The sequence below is a fragment of the Protomyctophum parallelum genome, assembly GCF_964188405.1.
Source record: "Protomyctophum parallelum genome assembly, chromosome: 19".
Classification (NCBI taxonomy): domain Eukaryota; kingdom Metazoa; phylum Chordata; class Actinopteri; order Myctophiformes; family Myctophidae; genus Protomyctophum; species Protomyctophum parallelum.
The window spans coordinates 42,871,446-42,890,535 of record NC_139717.1 but is presented as its reverse complement, the minus strand read 5'-3'; the positions used below and the strand labels follow the sequence as shown (position 1 = coordinate 42,890,535).

Sequence of the window (19,090 nt, the reverse complement as noted above, 5' to 3'; positions counted from 1 at the left end):
TCCCGAGGCCTAGGTATAGTAGCACTGACTGATGCACTAACAATCAGTTTAAATAGCTTTTTTTTATACAATATATAATTGTTTTTATCCCATGTTTTTTTTCACCCAGTGTCAATTATCTAATGTGATCCTGGGCGCTACACTTCCTCTGCCAATTGATATAAACTGGCTCGGGTATATTGGCGTGGAGGGTCGGAGGATGGCGTGAAGGTGTGGTTAAGGTGTGTTCCTCCGCCTCCTGCAACATCTGTTGTTCCAACTCCATTAATGGCACAATTGGACAAATACACTGAGGCACCATGTTTGAATAATTGGTTGTTTTATTGATTGTGCACTAGTACGTGTAAACTATATGTATATAGATGACATGTTCTAGTTGGCAGCGAGGGTCTGGTCGATCCAGGCCCGCAGCTCGGTGACGCGGGCGTACACACCGGGCATGGAGGGACTGCACTGCCCACTGCCCCAGGATACGATACCAACCAGGGTCCAGGCTCCGGCCTTCTCACAGACCAGAGGCCCACCAGAGTCACCCTGAAACAACAAGCAGGCCGTTTTTGTTATTATTATTATTTTTTTGCCATGGACATATATCAGGGTTCCCCAATTAATTTTCCTCAAGGGCCATATTTTGACTAGAGTAACACCAGGCTGGGGGCCGAGTCGGCACGCGCGAGATCGAGGTCTTCCCCTGAAAATTAATTTTCAGGGGAAGACCCCATTTGAAAAGGATGCCCAGTTTGAAATGCATAGGCTACTGACCCCCATAATATAACATTTAATATATACCAGATAATATTACCAGAAACATGAATGAATAACAGGTTCTCAGAGTTACAGTAAGGGGGTCTTTGCAAATAAAACATGTGGGAACCACTAGTAGGCCTACTAGTTGCTAATAATGCCATATTGCTATAGTGTCATAGTAAATCATTGTAATACACATTATGACGAAAACATGGAGACTTTGACATTCAGTTTTTGGGCATCATGATCAAAATAGGAACATTATAGGCTAAATGGTGTGTAAATAAGAAAATGGACAAGACCAAGTCTTTGCCACAGACACTGATGACAATGATCCATGTGTTATGTCTACGTTTTGTCAGACAAAATGTTGTTTTGTTGCAGTTTTTGTTTTGTTGTTTTTTTGTTTTGTTGTTGTTTGTTTCTTGTTTATCTAGGAATTGTTTTGTTTTGTCTGGTTGAATAGTTTGTAAAAAAGTGTATGAAGTGTATTTTGTGAATTGCGGACCCCCTTGAAAACGAGATGGTTCATCTCAAGGGATTGTTCCTAATAAAGAATTTCACACGCCATATTGCTATAGTGTCATAGTAAAACATTGTAATACACATTCTGGTGAAAACATGGAGACTTTGACATTCAGTTTGTGGGCATCATGATCAAAATAGGAACATTATAGGCTAATGGTGTGTAAATAATAAAATTTACAGAAATGGACAAGACCAAGTCATAATTTGGTGACTCCATGGTTTCTTTTTTTTTTTATATATATTTTTTTTTATCCCAAATCTTGTAACCCATTTTTCACCCCTGTGTCAATCATCTAATGTGATCCTGGGCTCTACACACCCTCCACCAACCTAGTCCCCATATATGGGGGACAAGGGGGGAGCAACGGACTTGAACTCATGCTTCCTTCATGCCTGAGTGTCCAAGTTGCTCCTTTACACCTGACAGGGGGGAGTTTCCCTGGTTGGACGTAGCGCGTGGAAGGAACACGTTGTTCCAACCAGTTCCTTTTCCCCTCCATCAGGCGCCCCGGCTGGCCAGCTGGGGGAGGCAGTTTAGTGACCAGGATTACTGCATGTTTTTGGTGAGGGTACCTACCCTACGGGGAGAACATGCAGACTCCACACAGACTCCATGGTTTCATGTCTAAAATCGCTCCCGGTCACTCACCATGCAAGACGAGGCCCCCGAGGCTCCGGCACAGATCATCCGGTCAGTGATGCTGTTTCCCCAGAAACGTTTGCAGTCGTTGTTGGAGAGGAGAGGGAGGGCGGCCTGCTGGAGCAGGGCGGGGGTGTCGGGAGCTGGAGAGAAAACACACGTCAGACCCATTCTTTATTATACTTTAGCTATTGAAAAACAGCAGATCTACAAGCTCATAGCTCGTAAGTGCCGCGCTACGAGCTATGAGCTTGTAGATATGAGCATTTGTGCCTGTCGTAGACATGATGCGCAGGGCAAGTTCAGTCAGGGAACCTCAGTGCAGTTGCTGCCGGCCGTTAATTGGGCCGCCTCAGCATCACGCTCTCATTCACATGATTCACTCAGCCAATCACACACACTCACTCCATCTTCATACCGGCTACTTTAACCAGAGGTTTGCTTTCCTCTGCCTTCTTGCTTGCTTGCTGCTGCTGTATCAGCGTGCCGCTGTATACAAACCTGCTGCGCTCCCACCTCCACTCCAGCTACCACCTGTCGTTTTGGATCTACTGTTTAGGTACGGGGGATTCGGAGTCCCTATGGTCGGGACTGATGCGCTTGATCTGAGTACCTAAAAAGCAGATCCAATACATCGCCAAACCATAATAAATATATTGTATTGCTCATCTTATATTCAATAAATATATATATTACATCCTTCTTGAGTTGTCTGACTGAACTGCTATTTTTGAAAAATCGTGAAAATGTGGCGCAAATTTCGAATATATTCTTTCAGAGCGAACATTTTAACTCAAATCGTTGCTTCAGGGGGGGGGGGGGGGTGCCTGGAACAACATATTTTCAGACGGGGGTCGGCGGCCAATTACATAGGCTATAATTTTGGGGGTCCTTGACATGAAAATGTTTGAGAACGACTGACAGAAACATAGGGTTTTTCAGAAAACAGTTTCTATGTCTAAATGGGTTAAAGGCTAGGTTTGAGCTTAATTTGAGCTATAGCAGAACATACATATTTGTCATATGGTATTCTCGTTATGCTTGATGAGAAGAAGGCATTTGATCAGGGTGAAATCAATCACCCCTGAAGCTTATATATACCGAACAAGAGTATCGAATATTTCACGATAACTTCACGAATCTCACGATAAAGACATTGATGGTTGAGACACCAGTTTGCTCCACCTTCCACTTTGGGACATCCTATTCTATTCTAGGTAATTGAACTGGCCGCTACACAATAGTCTGGTCACTGAAACGTCCTCCCCTCACCAGTGTGGTGGGTCAGGCCCCATCCAGTGGGTCAGGCCCCATCCAGTGGGTCAGGCCCCATCCAGTGGGTCAGGCCCCATCCAGTGGTCACTCACCAGTGTGGTGGGTCAGGCCCCATCCAGTGGTCACACACATCATCCCGCCGGGGAAGTGGTCGCCGCTCTCGGCCACGCACACGGGCGACACGACGCGGCCCATCTCGGCGGGGCCGTCCAGCTTGATCAGGAGGATGTCGTTGTTGATGTTGTACTGGTTGTAGTCGGGATGCTTGAAGACCTGATCGGAGGAACGACGCAAGTCAACGTTGTGTCATGGTGTAGCTGTCATCAAGATTAAAAGCTGCCTTCAGAATTAAAAGTTAATTTATAAATAAGTACATAAGTTAAGAAGTTCATAATGTTTTTTGTTTCATGTCAATTTCATGTGTTTTTACCGGTACTTTGTTTTCAATGTGTATTGAGGTGATTTATGTTTGATTGATTGACTAAGGTCACTTTAACCTCTGAGCAGCTGAAGCCTGATCTGCTGATGAGCAAGCTGGGTGGTTTCGATCACTGGTAATTAGCAGAGCAGGGCAGAGCCAGTTCATTCTGAGAAGAGAGCTTCAGCGTGCAACAGCTAAAGTGGGCTGCTGCCCACATGTAGATCTGCTGTTGTGAGTACAGCTCATGATATCAGTTAAAGAGTCAATTGTACTGATACTAAGAAGAGTTCCCCCGTTTATTCCCCCAAAGTGGATGCGGCCAATGAGTTCTCACTGTAGCCCCCTCCGGTATACGTCACAAGGCATTTTGGCATTTGGCATACGCAATAAATGTCTGTACAACAAAGAAGGCCTTGTGACGTATCTATCTACCGGAGGGGGCTACACATGGCTTCAACTGTATTTTCCAATATGTAGCCCGCAGGGACATGACAGAATGTATTATGAGCAGGTCAAGGAGAGGAGTGTAAATATTGAAGCCAGAGTATCCTGATAATAAATGTACAGTAAAGGAAATGATGTTTATGTGACCCTCCTATGAAACAGAACATCATACTGTACCTTTGCAACATTCCGGATATGGGCGTGGTCAGGCTTGGAGACCTTGCTATGCTCGCCCAGGTGCACGCGGTGGGTCGTTCTGAAAAGGTTGCAGAGGAAACGATGGGCTTTAACACTATAGCATGACTGAAGTGACATGTGACTGAAGTAGCATGTGCTTAAATTAGTAGTCGACTATTCAACTAGTCGACTAGTAAATATCCACTAGTGGACCTTGTTGGTACTATAGTTGACTAGTCGATAGATTTATTTCCCCATTTTTGTAGGCCTCAAGATCAGCAAGATTATAGTTATAGTAACCAATGTACACCGTTTCTAAATGTACAACTATTATTTATCACTAGAAGTGAAAGCCCTTAGAGGTCTCATTTTTGTAAATGATCCCCTGCATCATGTGTTCTGTATGAATAGAATATGAATGTCAGAGGGAGCTGCTGGACTGATTGAGACATTTACAGCAATGATTTTACATACATGACATGGACACACAGTACAACAAATATAATACACAAGCAAATACACACAAATAAAACCTTATGACAAAATATTACAGAAAGCAGGTTCATAGATACTGTATGCCTTTCTCTAGTGTGAGGTCAGTTAAGAGTCTTTTAAAAGTAGTAAATGAAACAAGGACATTTCAACTTCAATTTGTTTTGACAATTATTCTATAAATGTGGAGCATACTGTACACCCTGAAGGCAGTATCTCGCGATTTAGTAGTAGTTTGGTAACAAAAGCTTATCTTGTGATGTAGTTTACCAATTAGTGCTTTATACGTGAACAGTGTAGCATTTTGTTTCCTTCTGTACTGTACTGTACTGTACTGTACTGTACTGTACTGTACTGTACTGTACTGTACTGTACTGTACTGTACTGTACTGTACTGTACTGTACTGTACCTGACATTGCAGTGGGCAGCAGTCACAACCCAGTTCTCGTTGATCAGGGATCCGCCACAGAAGTGGAAGCCGGTGTAATCCTGAATTCACAGCCGGTGCCACGTACAGAACGAACGAACGAACACACACACACACACACACACACACACACACACACACACACACACACACACTCGCACACGCACATGCACACGCACACGCACACACAGTAGAAAAGAAAGAAAGAAAATAAAAGATGATGAGGGAATAAATGCATTGAAGCACTGAGAAAACTGTTGCGCCTTTCTTCGTCCTTTTTTTCTTCAAACTTGACTACGGTAGCGGTGGTCTCAAAAACATAAGGGAAACTTTGACAGGAAAAGACTCGCTCACTGTATAGAAAAGGAAGTAAAACTCCTTAGACTTAGCCTGACACAATTTTCATTTCGTTTCACTCCATTACTCCATTCACTCCCCTAAATCGCCTGAACATCATTTTTTAATGTGGCTATAGCGATTTAGGGGCTGGAGCCAGGCTACCTTAGACTGAGACTTAGAAAAATATTTTTTCTTTTATTTTGCATTGCCCATTAAATTATAGACACATAGATAGAAGCACACACTAGATAGACCCACAGACATGTCCATCAGAAGGGACACAGTCAGAGACAGGGATGTTGTAAAGATCAGTTCCCTCGAAAACTTAAAATTCACATTAAAAGGATGGTTGGCTGATAACATGACCTACATTTTTAAATCCATACTGACCTTTTAGATTAGAATAGGTTAAAAAAAAATAGGACAAAACAAATATCAAGTTTTTATTGGTTATTGGTTGGGGTGTTTTTTTGTACCTTTTTGGGTGTTTTTGTTTCATGTTATGTCTTTGTCTCCTGTCCCTCCTTCCCCAAAAGGAACAGGGTCAGCAGGGCAAAATACAAACGCTATTTAGTTTCTGTCTGTTTGGTTTTGTTACTCCCTGTGTCCCCTTTCCCCTAAAGGGACACAGCGGAAACAAGCCTAACGGCCTTCTTGTGTCTGTATCTTCTTGAATTAATTTTCAATAAAGTTTACAATCAATCAATAAAAAATAAATGGCGGTAGGTATAGCTATTTATTGTACCTGCAGGGAGACCTGCCAGGGCCAGGAGTGAGGCACCACCGTCTCCCCGTTGACAATACGGGAGTATCCAGTGACCACCGGAGTGACGGCAGGAACGCCACAGCCTGAAAGAGAGACACACACACACACACACATACAGTACCTCAGATACTGTACTTAACCCCTTCTGGGTGGTAAGGGAACCCCTTTTGGTGTTTTAGGGGTTATGTTAAACTTTTAGCTATTGATAAATAGCAGATCTATACAAGCTCATAGCGCAGCTACCTGGAACAACATATTTTCAGATGGGGGTCGGTGGCCAGTTACATATATATATATATTTTAATATATTTTTTTATCCCACGATTTTGTAACCAATTTTTCACCCCTTTGTCAATCACCTAATGTGATCCTGGGCTCTACACACCCTCCACCAACCTAGTCCCCCATATATGGGGGACAAGGGGAGAGCAACGGACTTGAACTCATGCTTCCTTCATGCGTGTCCTTCATGAGTGTCCCAGTTGCTCCTTTCCACCTGACAGGGGGGGGGGGTTCCCTGGTTGGACGTAGCGCGTGGAAGGAACACGTTATTCATCAGGCGCCCCGGCTGGCCAGGGGGAGGCATTTTAGTGACCAGGATTACCAGTTACATATATTTTTGGGGCATCATGACATTGTTTGAGAACGACGATGGCATAGAAACAGGGTTTTCTTTCTCCAGAAAACTGTCAGGATTTAGAAGGCATTTGTAGAATCGTCCTCAGGCCTAAAAGTACAGTACTTTATAAGCAAATGTACTGTACATGCACGCAGGACAGGTATACTCACCATAGGACAGGTAGGCTACAGGACAGGTATACTACAGTACAGTACAGTACAGTACTCACCATAGGCAGCGCCGACAAAGGCAAGGCAGGAGAGGATCGACAGGAAGGCCATGGTTTCAGGTTGACTCTATATAGCACGCATCCAGCAGGGTCTTTTATACTGGAAGGAACGCATGGCTTCTTATCTCTTGGCTGGGAGTTTGTACAAAATGTACAGCCTGCGTGTTAGTTATGACATGGGTTTTTCCTCTGAAGGCACTAGTGGGGACGTGTTAACATGTCATGTGAATTATATTTCACAGTTTACATACATAGATACTGTAAAAGAGCTGAGTTTGCGCTCCTCTGTGGCAGTCAGAACTCAGCTGGGTGAAGAAAATCTCTGTCTAATTAGTTTTACAGCAGTGGCGGATCATGACAATGAACAATATTCATATGCAGTATTCAATAGTCCCTAATTGTGGATAATTAGTGATTAATTAAGTTTTAATGAGGATGAATACTGGTGTTTTGACAAATTAAATACATTTTAATAGTAATAATAATAATAACTAGAAAAGTCGCTTTCATAGGCCCCTCCCTTTTGATTGATTGATTGAAATATTTATTAACAGTTTGCAGAATTACAGTACATTTCAAGCACAAACTCAATACAAAGACTGTTAACTGTGAGTGGACGACCCAATTAAGCATTGCACTTGTATACAACAGGGTCCACCATGTTCAATTCATCAAAACATTTAGAGACGTACAAATAGACACTTCTATATAGTTAAAGAACAGAACAGGAATTCATCATAAAGGAAGCAAAAAGGGAAAAGAAACATATACAGTGAGGGGGGGAAAAGGGGGGGGGGGGAATTGAAAACTTCTATAACACTTGAATAGTTTGGTCTTCTGTCCCTTCAAAGGAACTCATGTCGATTCTTTAATATTTGTGGGAATGGCCTCTCTCTCTCTCTCTCTCTCTCTCTCTCTCTCTCTCTCTCTCTCTCTCTCTCTCTCCACACGTCTGTCACAATGTTTAGCGCAGTGGTCCCACTGCCCGCCCTGAATGTGTGAATGAATCACTTACCTTATGTTGCTTCTGCTCGTTTTGAAGAAATAAATCCAAAGTTTGTCATATTATGTTTTAAAGTAGGCATCAACTATAGCTGGTCAGTGAGCGTGTGCAGACTATAGAGTGAGAAGGAGCGCTGCTCTGCTGCTAATTAATGTTAGCAGCACAGCTAATTAATGTTAGCAGCACAGCTAATTAATGTTAGCAGCACAGGGCCTTGTGTTTTTCCCAGACGCCTCTTATGGAGTAATAAAACATGCATGTGCGAGTTGAGAAAACAGCCTTGAAAGGTTCACTTTACATGAATTTACACCTAGCTACAACTTTTGTTTTTTTTCAACCAAGGTTCATGTTTTAGGTTATTATTAGATAATGTAAAAGATGAGTGTAATTTTTTTTTTTCATTTGCTGCTTTCTTTAGTTTTAGAGATTTTAGCTGTTTTTGACAGGGGGACGGGGGGCATTCGAGCATGGGGCTAAATATGTATTATTTATACAAAATGTTTTATCGATTTCTATTTTTATTATTTACTATAGTCCTAATAAACCCAAAGAAATTACATCTGCCCACACACAAATGATCACAGGATCTACTGAATGTGAAGGAGGCCTACTGGGGGTGAGCCATACATGTGTCATAGGCTCAATATGTCAGTTTGACACATTCAGTAGATCCTGTGATCTTTTGTGGCCAAATGTAATTTCTTGGGGTCTAGTAGGACTATAGTAAATAATAAAATAATAAATCGCTATAACATTTTGTAAAACAATACATATTTAGCCCCATGTTCGAATGCCCCCGGCCCCCTGTCAAAAACAGCTAAAATCCCTAAAACGAAAGAAAGCAGCAAATGAAAAAAGATTATCCCTCACCTTTTACTTTCTCTAATAACAACCTAAAACATGAACCGTGGTTGAAAAAACTAAAGTTGTCCCTTAAGCATTTATTTCATATTTACATGTCGATTTCAGCTCTGAGACTTATTTCAGACATGCTCTAGTATGTGAAGAGTCTGCCTGTGCTATTAACTCATTTTGGAGAAAAAATAATTAGTTTGCGCGATGGCAGGCTCTCAGTCAAATCTGGTCACATATACATCAATGCAATACAGTTTGTGCAATCTGCAGCTATATGACAATAGCATAAAAGAGTGCAACTTGCAATATACTTACAAAACTAACTGTGAAATATAGAATTCACGTGAAATATTAAGTAGGCCCCACTAGTGCCCTCATGTCAACTCATGTCATAACTAATACACAAGCTGTAAAACCTCCCAGCGAGAGATAAGACATGCATGCAAAGTGGATTGTCAGCAAATTGTCGGAACATTTTGAGTGAGAAAGGAGGGCTTTTGCAAAGGTGTCGTAATACAGTATGGGCTCCATTTTCGTCACCGCTAAACCCCTTATCCCTAAACTTCGTTGCCTTTTTTTTTTTACTATTTTGCAAAACATTTTTGAATAGTTAAAATGGCCGGTCTTACAAGCTCACAACTTGTCAATGTAGATTGGCTATTTGAACTATTCAAAAATGTTTTTCAAAATAGTCAAAGAAAAGGCAAAGAAGTTTAGGGATAAGGGGTTTAGTGGTGACGAAAATGGAGCCCTATAGGTGTCTAGTACTCAGTTAACCATTTATCTACTGAAAATTGAGGTTTAGAATAAGAGAATAGACACTTTTAAATACGTCCATCATAGAGACATACGTTCACTTTTGAGTTTTACCAATGGTCTCCCTCTCATGTTTTCTATTTCTATATTGTATTTTGATTTGAATCATGCATTGTTCAACCTCACAAGCTATTCTATTGTCTGTTAGGTTGACAAACGTCCCAGGCACCTTATAGGCCCTGTAGTGGCCCTGCCTTCTTGTATATTGAGTTTGGTTCTATGTGATTGTGTACATTTTTACTATTTACTATTTTCTATACTATTTCACATGGCAGTTATCCTGTCTTAGGTCGCATTCACAAATCTAATTTGGTATAGAGTCGATGCGAATGGGTGGAGAAGTTGCATCATTTTTGCATTTAAATTTGCTGCGTTTGCCTTCACACTGCACGCTGTTATCCACAGCAATTGGAAACGCAGCAGGGACCTTTATCAATGCGTTCAATTCAAGAACTACACAGTGAAATATATCCATCCATCCATCTTCAACCACTTTGTCGGGTCGCGGGGGCAACAGCTCCACCAGAGTGCTCCAGACTTCCCTCTCCAGAGCAACATTAGTGACTTCCTCCTGGGGGATTCCGAGACGTTCCAAGGCCAGTGAATCGATGTATTTCCTCCAACTGCTCCTTGGTCTGCCCCCGGGGGTCTCCTCCCAGTGGGACGTGCATCGAGGAACTCCCTATATAGGGAGGCGCCCGAGAGGCATCCTAACCAGATGCCCGAACCACCTCAGCTGACTCCTTTCCAGGCGAAGGAGCAGCGGCTCTACTCCTCTGGTGTGACTGAACTTATCACCCTATCTCTAAGGGAGATGCCAGCCATATGGTGTTAAAAAATATACTGAGTAATAGTTAGGACGTCACGTCACGTAAAATTAGGGTAACGTGCATGCAGTGGGTCATCGGGCCGTCAAGTCGGGGACTTTCTCTCTCTCTCTCTCTCTCTCTCTCTTTACACGTACTGGTCGTTTGGGCATGGATGTATGAATGAATGAACCTTCACCTCCCAACGTATGAATGAATGAACCTTCACCTCCCAACGTATGAATGAATGAACCTTCACCTCCCAATGTATGAATGAATGAACCTTCACCTCCCAATGTATGAATGAATGAACCATTGTAAAGTGCTTTGAGCACTCTTATATTCTAGTTAAAGGGACACTTCACCCTTTTTGCAAAAACGTTGATGTTAATGACAATGACAATGATGTCATGGACACTGGGCTCACTTACTTCCTGGACTACATGTTGTCTCAGTAAGACAGCCCTGCCCCCTATCTACAAGGAGGAGCAGTGCACCAAAGCATTAAGGGAATTGTTGTCAATGTTAGGCTTTAGTTCAATGTTTGTTTTGTAAACGCATTGACAATGACGGGAACATTTACGCCATAATGTGTCATTTACGTCATATTGTCTCTTTATTGTTAACGGTGTTTAATGTTTGTGTTTGCACCTTTTGTTTTACATCACCATTACATCACCTAATCAACACCAGTTAATTAGACTTTAATATATTAGCGCCCCTCACTTCACACAGGTGTGATTTTTGACTTACACAAACATTAAATTCCCATTGACAATAAATGGAGAACTTTACATCATAGTGAGCAAATCCAGTGCTAACTGCAGCCTCCTCCTCCAAACCTTAAATATTAGTATCATCAGAATATGATCAGGTTATCATCTGGTACACATACATTATTTTCCCACAGGTCAGCAAAATTGTTAATTAATAGACTGGAACAATACTGTTGCCAATTAAAGTTTTATTAAATGCTTCCACTGCTCAGTATACAGTATAAGGTCATTAAGGTGATTACAAATATGGCTTACAATACAGTACGTTATCAATTAATCATTACAATACAGTCATTTTGAATGAATCATTACAATGCAGTCATTTATGAATGAATCATTACAATACAGTATGTTATCAATGAATCATTACAATACAGTCATTTATGAAGTGTGTGTGTGTGTGTGTGTGTGTGTGTGTGTGTGTGTGTGTGTGTGTGTGTGTGTGTGTGTGTGTGTGTGTGTGTGTGTGTGTGTGTGTGTGTGTGTGTGTGTGTGTGAGGGTGTGTGTGTGTGTGATTTCGTTGACAAAAAATATGATGAAAAATGTTCGTTGACAAAAATAACATACAAACAAAATAAAAACTAAGCTATCATGACTAAAACAAGGACTAAATATATTGAAAATGTGGAGAAGAGATCCAGTAGAACTAAAAGACAAGGCATTTTATGTTTGGTTGTGCTCTGCCGATCTACAATTTCACAACGTGTCGCACTGTGAGGCGTTTTCAGCAACCAAGTGTACAATCAGCCATTACGAAGCCAAAATGCATTGTAGTCGACTAAAATCTTACACTATTTAGTCAACTAAAACTAGACTAAGACTAAAACATTTCAGATGATCAAAATATGACTCAAACTTAATACACGTTTACTCAAAAGACTATGATTAAAACTAAATGAAAATTTGCTGTCAAAATCAACAAAAATAGTGAGGAGCCCCCACCGGGAGGATGTAGAGCCTTCGTCCTCCTCCTCCCGCACAACACTCCTTGATGGCAGGTTATGTTGGGGGTCCCCAGTTCAATACCATTATGTTGGGGGTCCCCAGTTCAATACCATTATTTTGGGGGTCCCCAGTTCAATACCATTATTTTGGGGGTCCCCAGTTCAATACCATTATTTTGGGGGTCCCCAGTTCAATACCATTACTTTGGGGGTCCCCAGTTCAATACCATTATTTTGGGGGTCCCCAGTTTAATACTGATTATTTAGGGGGGGGGGGGGGGGGTCGTGGTCTGAAAAGGTTGAGAACCACATTTATAGTTGACTGGGGTCCCCCAGGGTTCTATACTAGATCCTCTAACAGTGGTTCTCAAACATTTTCATGTCAAGTACAGAGAGAGAGAGAGAGAGAGAGAGAGGGGGGGAGAGAGGGGGGGGGAGAGAGAGAGAGAGGGGGGGGAGAGAGAGGGAGAGAGATAGAGGGGGAGGGGGGAGAGAGAGAGAGAGAGAGATAGAGAGATAGAGAGATAGAGAGAGAGAGAGAGAGAGACACACACAGAGAACCTCTGCACTAGCTGATCTACAAGCTCACAGTGCATGGTGTCGTGGACGCGCTGTGAGCTTGTAGATCTACTATGTTCAAAAACATTTTGAATCACGGACTTTACTTTTTGGATTATTTTCTTACAATGTGGTATTTTTTTTTTACTTGAGTATAAAATGTGAGTACTTCTTCCACCGCTGGCAGCGGAACGCTGAGCTGCAGTTTCATCAATGGACTGAAAACACACTCATATTTCACAGAGTGATTTCACAGAGTGCATTTGTGAGTGTTTGAGTGTCTGAACATTGGGCATGAGCCCATGTTCCAGGGACAGTATCGTGTTCGTAGTATGCACAGTTCCAGTCTTGTGTATATGCATCGTTATATGGAAGTCCACTTCTCCAGTGGTCCCTGCACAATAAACACAATGTATTGACCCACATCCACTCAGTCACTCACATACAGTACCTGCACAATAAACACAATGTATTGAACTACTTACAGTGACTTTGATATAATTACAATATAAAACATGTAAAATGTCTCACGGTGGTGTCAGTGGTGTTCCATCCACCCACGTCCATTTGCCGTGGATCCTTTCCAGACCAATCCAAACCAGGTCACCCTCACTCAATCCTCTGATGAATTCCTGATCATTTGTACATGATTGAATCATCATTAATTTGATCCAATACATTCACTTCTTCACTTTAATCATGGAAGTAGATCACAGTAGATCACAACTATGTGGATGTGCACGCACACACACACGTGCGCGCGCGCGCACACACATACGCACACACGCACACATGCACACACACACGCAAAGATGCATGCACGGACACACACACACACACACACACACTAATACTGCAGTGTATGCTTGTAGATCTATTCTCACAACGCGTCGCATCGGGGCGCGTTGTGAGCTTGTAGATCTATTCTGTGACGTGTTGTGAACTTGTAGATCTATTCTGTGACGTGTTGTGGGCTTGTAGATTTATTCTCAAAATGCGTCGCATCAGACGCATTGTGAGCTTGTAGATCTATTCTCACAATGCGACGCATCAGGACGCGTTGTGAGCTTGTAGATCTATTCTCACAATGCGTCGCATCACACGTGTTGTGAGCTTGTAGATCTATTCTCACTATGCGTCGCATCGCGACACGTGAGCTTGTAGATCTATTCTCACAATGGGTCGCATCAGGGCGCGTTGTGAGCTTGTAGATCTATTCTCACAATGCGTCGCATCAGGGCGTGTTGTGAGCTTGTAGATCTGCTATTTTCAAATGGTCCTTATGTATATGGCTGAGGTTAAAGGACCACTTCACCACTTTTCAACCTATCTTCATATAATTGGACCTCGCTAATAATCATGATAAAAATAGCACAATTATTTTTCTATGTCTGTGTCTCATAGGAGGGCTGAGGGCAGCTCAGAAACCCACCCACCAGTGACATCATCGATGGGTCTGTGTCTCATATGAGGGCTGAGGGCAGCTCAGAAACCCTCTGGCGTAAGAGTGTCTGATAAATGCCTAAATTGTAAATTGTATGTTTGTAATAATAATCAAAACATACAAAGTAGCTACAGTTCAGAAATAATTGTAGTGGAGTAAAAGTAAAAATGTTGCCTCTGAGATGTGGTGGAGTGGAAGTAGACACACGCACACACACACACACACACACGCACACACACACACACACACACACACACACACACACACACACACACACACACACTCTCAGTCACACACACACTCACAGTCACACACACACACACACACACACACACACACACACACACACACACACACACACACACACACACACACACTAACCTGTTCTCCTGGACTGTCAATGACCACCAGATCAGCTCCGTCACCTCCGTGACTCTTACAGTCTTCTCTACCTTCATGCCATGTTTTCTCTTCAGTAGTTCTATAGTAACATCCGTCTCCATCGACCATCGTCTTCCATCCATCTGGACACGACTTGACTAAAAACATCAAACAGAAGATTTACTGATGGATTTTCACTGTACTGATAATCAATTCTAACACATAGTTGTAATAAAATAATAGTATTCAGAGATGTAGTGGAGGGTAAAATTATGACTATTACATCAATGGTGTTTTCTACAACACATGTTTACTCAAAGTACAATAATGTATATTTGCTACTTCTGTCTCTTAATACAAAACTTGTATTAAACAATTAAGCCCTATTTTAAAATTATGTTATTTGAATATATCAGATCTACAAGCCAGCATGATGAGCTTGTAGATCTTAATTTATTTTGAAACGTTTGACATGCTTTGAAAGTTTGAGTACTTTTACTTTGGTATTTTGGTGCAAGTAACATTTTGAATACAGGCGTTTAAATTAATTGTAACAGAGAACTTTTTATATTGTGGTATTGTTACTCTTACTTAACCCATTCAGGACAGGAACCCTTTTTGGTGTTTTAAGCATTATGTTATACTTTAGCTATTGAAAAAAAATAGCAGATCTACAAGCTCATAACGCGGCACCGAGTGCCGCGCTATGAGCGCAAATAATTGAATAGGCCTATATATTCTTTCAGAGCGAACGTTTTTAACTTTAACTGTTTCTGGGGGGTCCCTGGAACAACATATTTTCAGACGGGGGTCGGCGGCCAATTATATATCATTTCTGGGGGTCCTTGACATGAAACACTTTGAGAACCAGTGATATAGAAACAGGTTTTTCAGAAAACTGTTCTGATTTAGAAGACATTAGAATCTGGTCTCAGTCCTAAATGGGTTTAGTAAAACATCTGAGTACTTCTTCCACCACTGAATGTACGCATGTTTATAAAGTATGAATGAATGAATGAATGAATGAATGAATGAATGAATCTTTATTTTCGTGTCTTGTCGTTAAGACCCATCCCTTACAGGATTATAAGACACCAACAACATAAATAAATAAACAATATCACGTTCACTTCCCACACAGAAGTAAAGTAAACTAGACAAAGTGCCAATCGGCACAGGTCTCCACCAGGGCAGGTCAGGTTGTGGCCTCATGGTGGCGCTATAACAGGCTGTTGAGGAAGATTTGGGCCGGAGGTTCGTGTTGGAGGGATGCAGGTACAATGTTTTTGTGCATACATAAGTTGTATACAGATCGATGCAGTTATAGCTAAAAACAGGAATTGGCCTGTTATAGCGCCACCGTGAGGCTGATTTTGAGGAAAAAATTGTGGCATGTCGTCCTCGGCCTAGTGAAAATGTGCGTGTATAATTTAACTGAAATTGCACACTGTGTTTGTGATTTGTGGCCTTTTTTCTAAATGGACGAATCGTGTGAGCTTTGGAAGCCAATCTTAGCCAATCAGGATGGAAGATGGGAAATGGTGGCGCTCGGGGGCTGGTCGTAGAAGGTCGTAGAAGGTCGTAGAAGGTCGTAGGTGGTCGTAGAAGGTAGAGTTTAGATCCCGTGGTCCAGAGGGACGGTTGGCCAGTCGCGCTGTGATAGGAGGGAAGCTGGAGCTGCTGGGTGTCATGGCGATCACGGCAGATTGACCAACACGTAGACAATTGTAATAAATTACATCAGCCAGAGACCAGTTTTTGACCTAGCCTTGGATCGAGACTTTCTTAGGTGTATTTTATCGATTTGATCGAAAGTAAAAAGTCAGACTCGATAAAAATACACCTACGATAGTCTGGATCCATTAAGGATGGTGGTTTTTGACCTAACTAGTTTTAGCTAATGTATCTATTCTATGACTTTACCAGTCATAGATAAAAAAAATAAAACAGAAAAGCAGAAAAGTTGTCCGGTCAAAACCGAGTGAGTAGTGGCAGCCAAGCACAGCTCTATGAGGTCACAGCTCTATGAGGTCACAGCTCTATGAGGTCACAGCTCTGTGAGGTCCGTACCGTCGTCCGGGCAGATCGGGCAGCACTCTCCGTCGGGGATGATGGGGTTGGCGCAGTCGGACGTGTCCTCGCAGATCACCTCGCACATGTTGTCACCTCGTCGCACGAATGTGCCTGGAAGGTGGAAGAGAGAGAGAGAGAGAGAGAGAGAGAGAGAGAGTGGGGGGAGAGAAAGTATCGGTGAGTTGAGATGATAATACAAAAAAACATTGACAAACGTCAATTATTGGGCTTCAGCTTTGATTGACTGAATACTTTAGACAGGAATGTAAACAGCACCAGGTACAGTACAGTCAGACATTTGTCACAAAAAGGTCCTGGGTACTTGTTTCCATTGTGGTCCTGTGTATGTATTCAATTCATCAACATAGCATAACAAATAACACCAAAATACAATATCACCAACATGTACAAAAGGGAAAAGAAGAAAATCAGAAAAGTAAAATAAGAGAAAATGAAGTCCTGAACTTAACCATAATTTAAGATTGTCTAACCTTCAATTAAAATGAATTTATTATACCACGCCAAATCCATGCCTAGACTTAACATAATAATAATAATAATAATCTTTATTGTCCCGAAGGATATTCATCTTCACAGGTCTGTTCAAACACCAACAACAAAAGCAGCACATAGTACAGAAAAACATTACACTAAGACAAAAATACAAAAACATGAGTTCCCCACTGTGTACAGAAACCCTCCTATCGGCGGGGCAGTTTGTTTAATGCCGCGATGGCTGATGGGACAAAACTCCTACTGAAACGGACCTTTTTCCAGGGTAAGGTTCTGTATCTTTGTCCTGATGGCATGAGGTTAAAGAAGCGATACAGGGGATGATCAGTGTCACGTGATATTGAGAGTGCTAGCCGTGTGATGGCATTATTGTTCATATCAGAAAGTGTTGGTGTGGGAAGTCCGATAATCTTGGAAGCAATACGGGTAATACTGAAAAGTTTGTTTCTGTTAGGCATGGGTAGTATGTTGTAAAAACATGCGGAACAGTACAACAGAATAGGTTGGATAATGCTTTTGTACAATAATAAAAGAAGATGAGGAGCAACAGATAATGATCTTAACTTGCGGATTACATGAAGTCTTTGCTGAAAACGTGACTGGATAGATGTAATATGTTGATCAAACCTAAGTCTATTGTCCAGGGTGAGTCCAAGATATGTGAAACTGGCAACCTGTTCTATTGTCTTACCATTAATAAAAAGTGGGTTAAGTCCAGTGTGGGTTGTTACAATGACCAGTTCTTTTGTTTTGTCCACATTCAACACTAAATAGTTGTCAGTGCACCACTGTGTAAAATGAGAAATGGTGTTCTGATAGACCGTGATAGAGTTATTGTCATTGAGCAGTCCGAGAATAGCAGTATCATCAGAGTATTTGAAATATGTGATGTTGCTGGGTGAGGGGCTAGTACAGTCATTTGTGTATAGTGTATAGAGGAAAGGACTGAGGACACAGCCTTGGGGGGCCCCTGTGTTGGTGATAACACAATAACCACAATATTAACACATGACTATGGAGATAGTGTATACCGATTTGCGTGAAATTTGGATAAAATCTGAAGGAGTAATAATAGAAAATGTGTTTTACATATGTCGGCCTCCTGGTGGCGCTATAAAGAACAGATGTGAAAAATTCCAGGCAAAGGTTTTTCCTTGGCCTCTAGGGAGTTGGCATACAAAGTTATCCACAGATCCGTGCAGTTAGAGGTAAAAACACTTTTCGGCCAGTTATAGCGCCACCTTGAGTCTGAGTTGAAATTGTTCATGTGGCATTTCGTCCTCGGCCTAGTGGGAATGTGGGTGCACAATTTCACGGAAATCACGCGATGTGTTCATGATTTGCAGCATTTTGGTTGAAACTGAGCACTCCTGTGAATTTTGGAAGCCAATCTTAACCAATCAGGATGGAGTCTGAGAAATCTGAAAGACCGGTTTCGTTGAATGGCTCTAGAGAGACTGTGTACCAATTTCCGTGATGTTTGGACAAAATCTGTAGGTGTACTGTGCAAAAACTTGTTTTGCACAAAGCGGCCTCCTGGTGGCGCTATAACAGGGCGTTCTGGAAAGTTTGGGGCAGAGGTTCATCGTTGGCATCCAGGGAGTGTGTGTGCAAAATTTGGCATCGACCGGGTTAACGGTGGCCGAGATTAGCTGCTCACGGACGGACGGACGGACGGACGGACACACGGACACACGGACGGACAGAGTGCAAAACATACTCTCCCCACATGCCTTCGGCCTGGTGGAGACAATAAGTAATAATAATCTATCTATGAATGAATGCACCAAGTCTCTGTGTGTGCGTACGTATGAC

The 19,090-nt window shown here is 42.0% G+C and overlaps 1 protein-coding gene across 1 annotated transcript; it reads right to left on the bottom strand.

Moving 5' to 3' along the window:
• Positions 1-372: 372 nt before the first annotated feature.
• Positions 373-7,157, bottom strand: LOC310876989 (chymotrypsin A-like; the record flags this gene model as incomplete). The annotated part of the gene is made up of 7 exons (XM_083790636.1): positions 373-534; positions 1,925-2,058; positions 3,283-3,463; positions 4,233-4,311; positions 5,135-5,214; positions 6,237-6,340; positions 7,106-7,157. The coding sequence occupies 7 exons, from the start codon at positions 7,155-7,157 to the stop codon at positions 373-375; spliced, it is 792 nt and encodes a 263-aa protein (XP_083646762.1).
• Between the last annotated feature and the right edge of the window lie 11,933 nt (positions 7,158-19,090).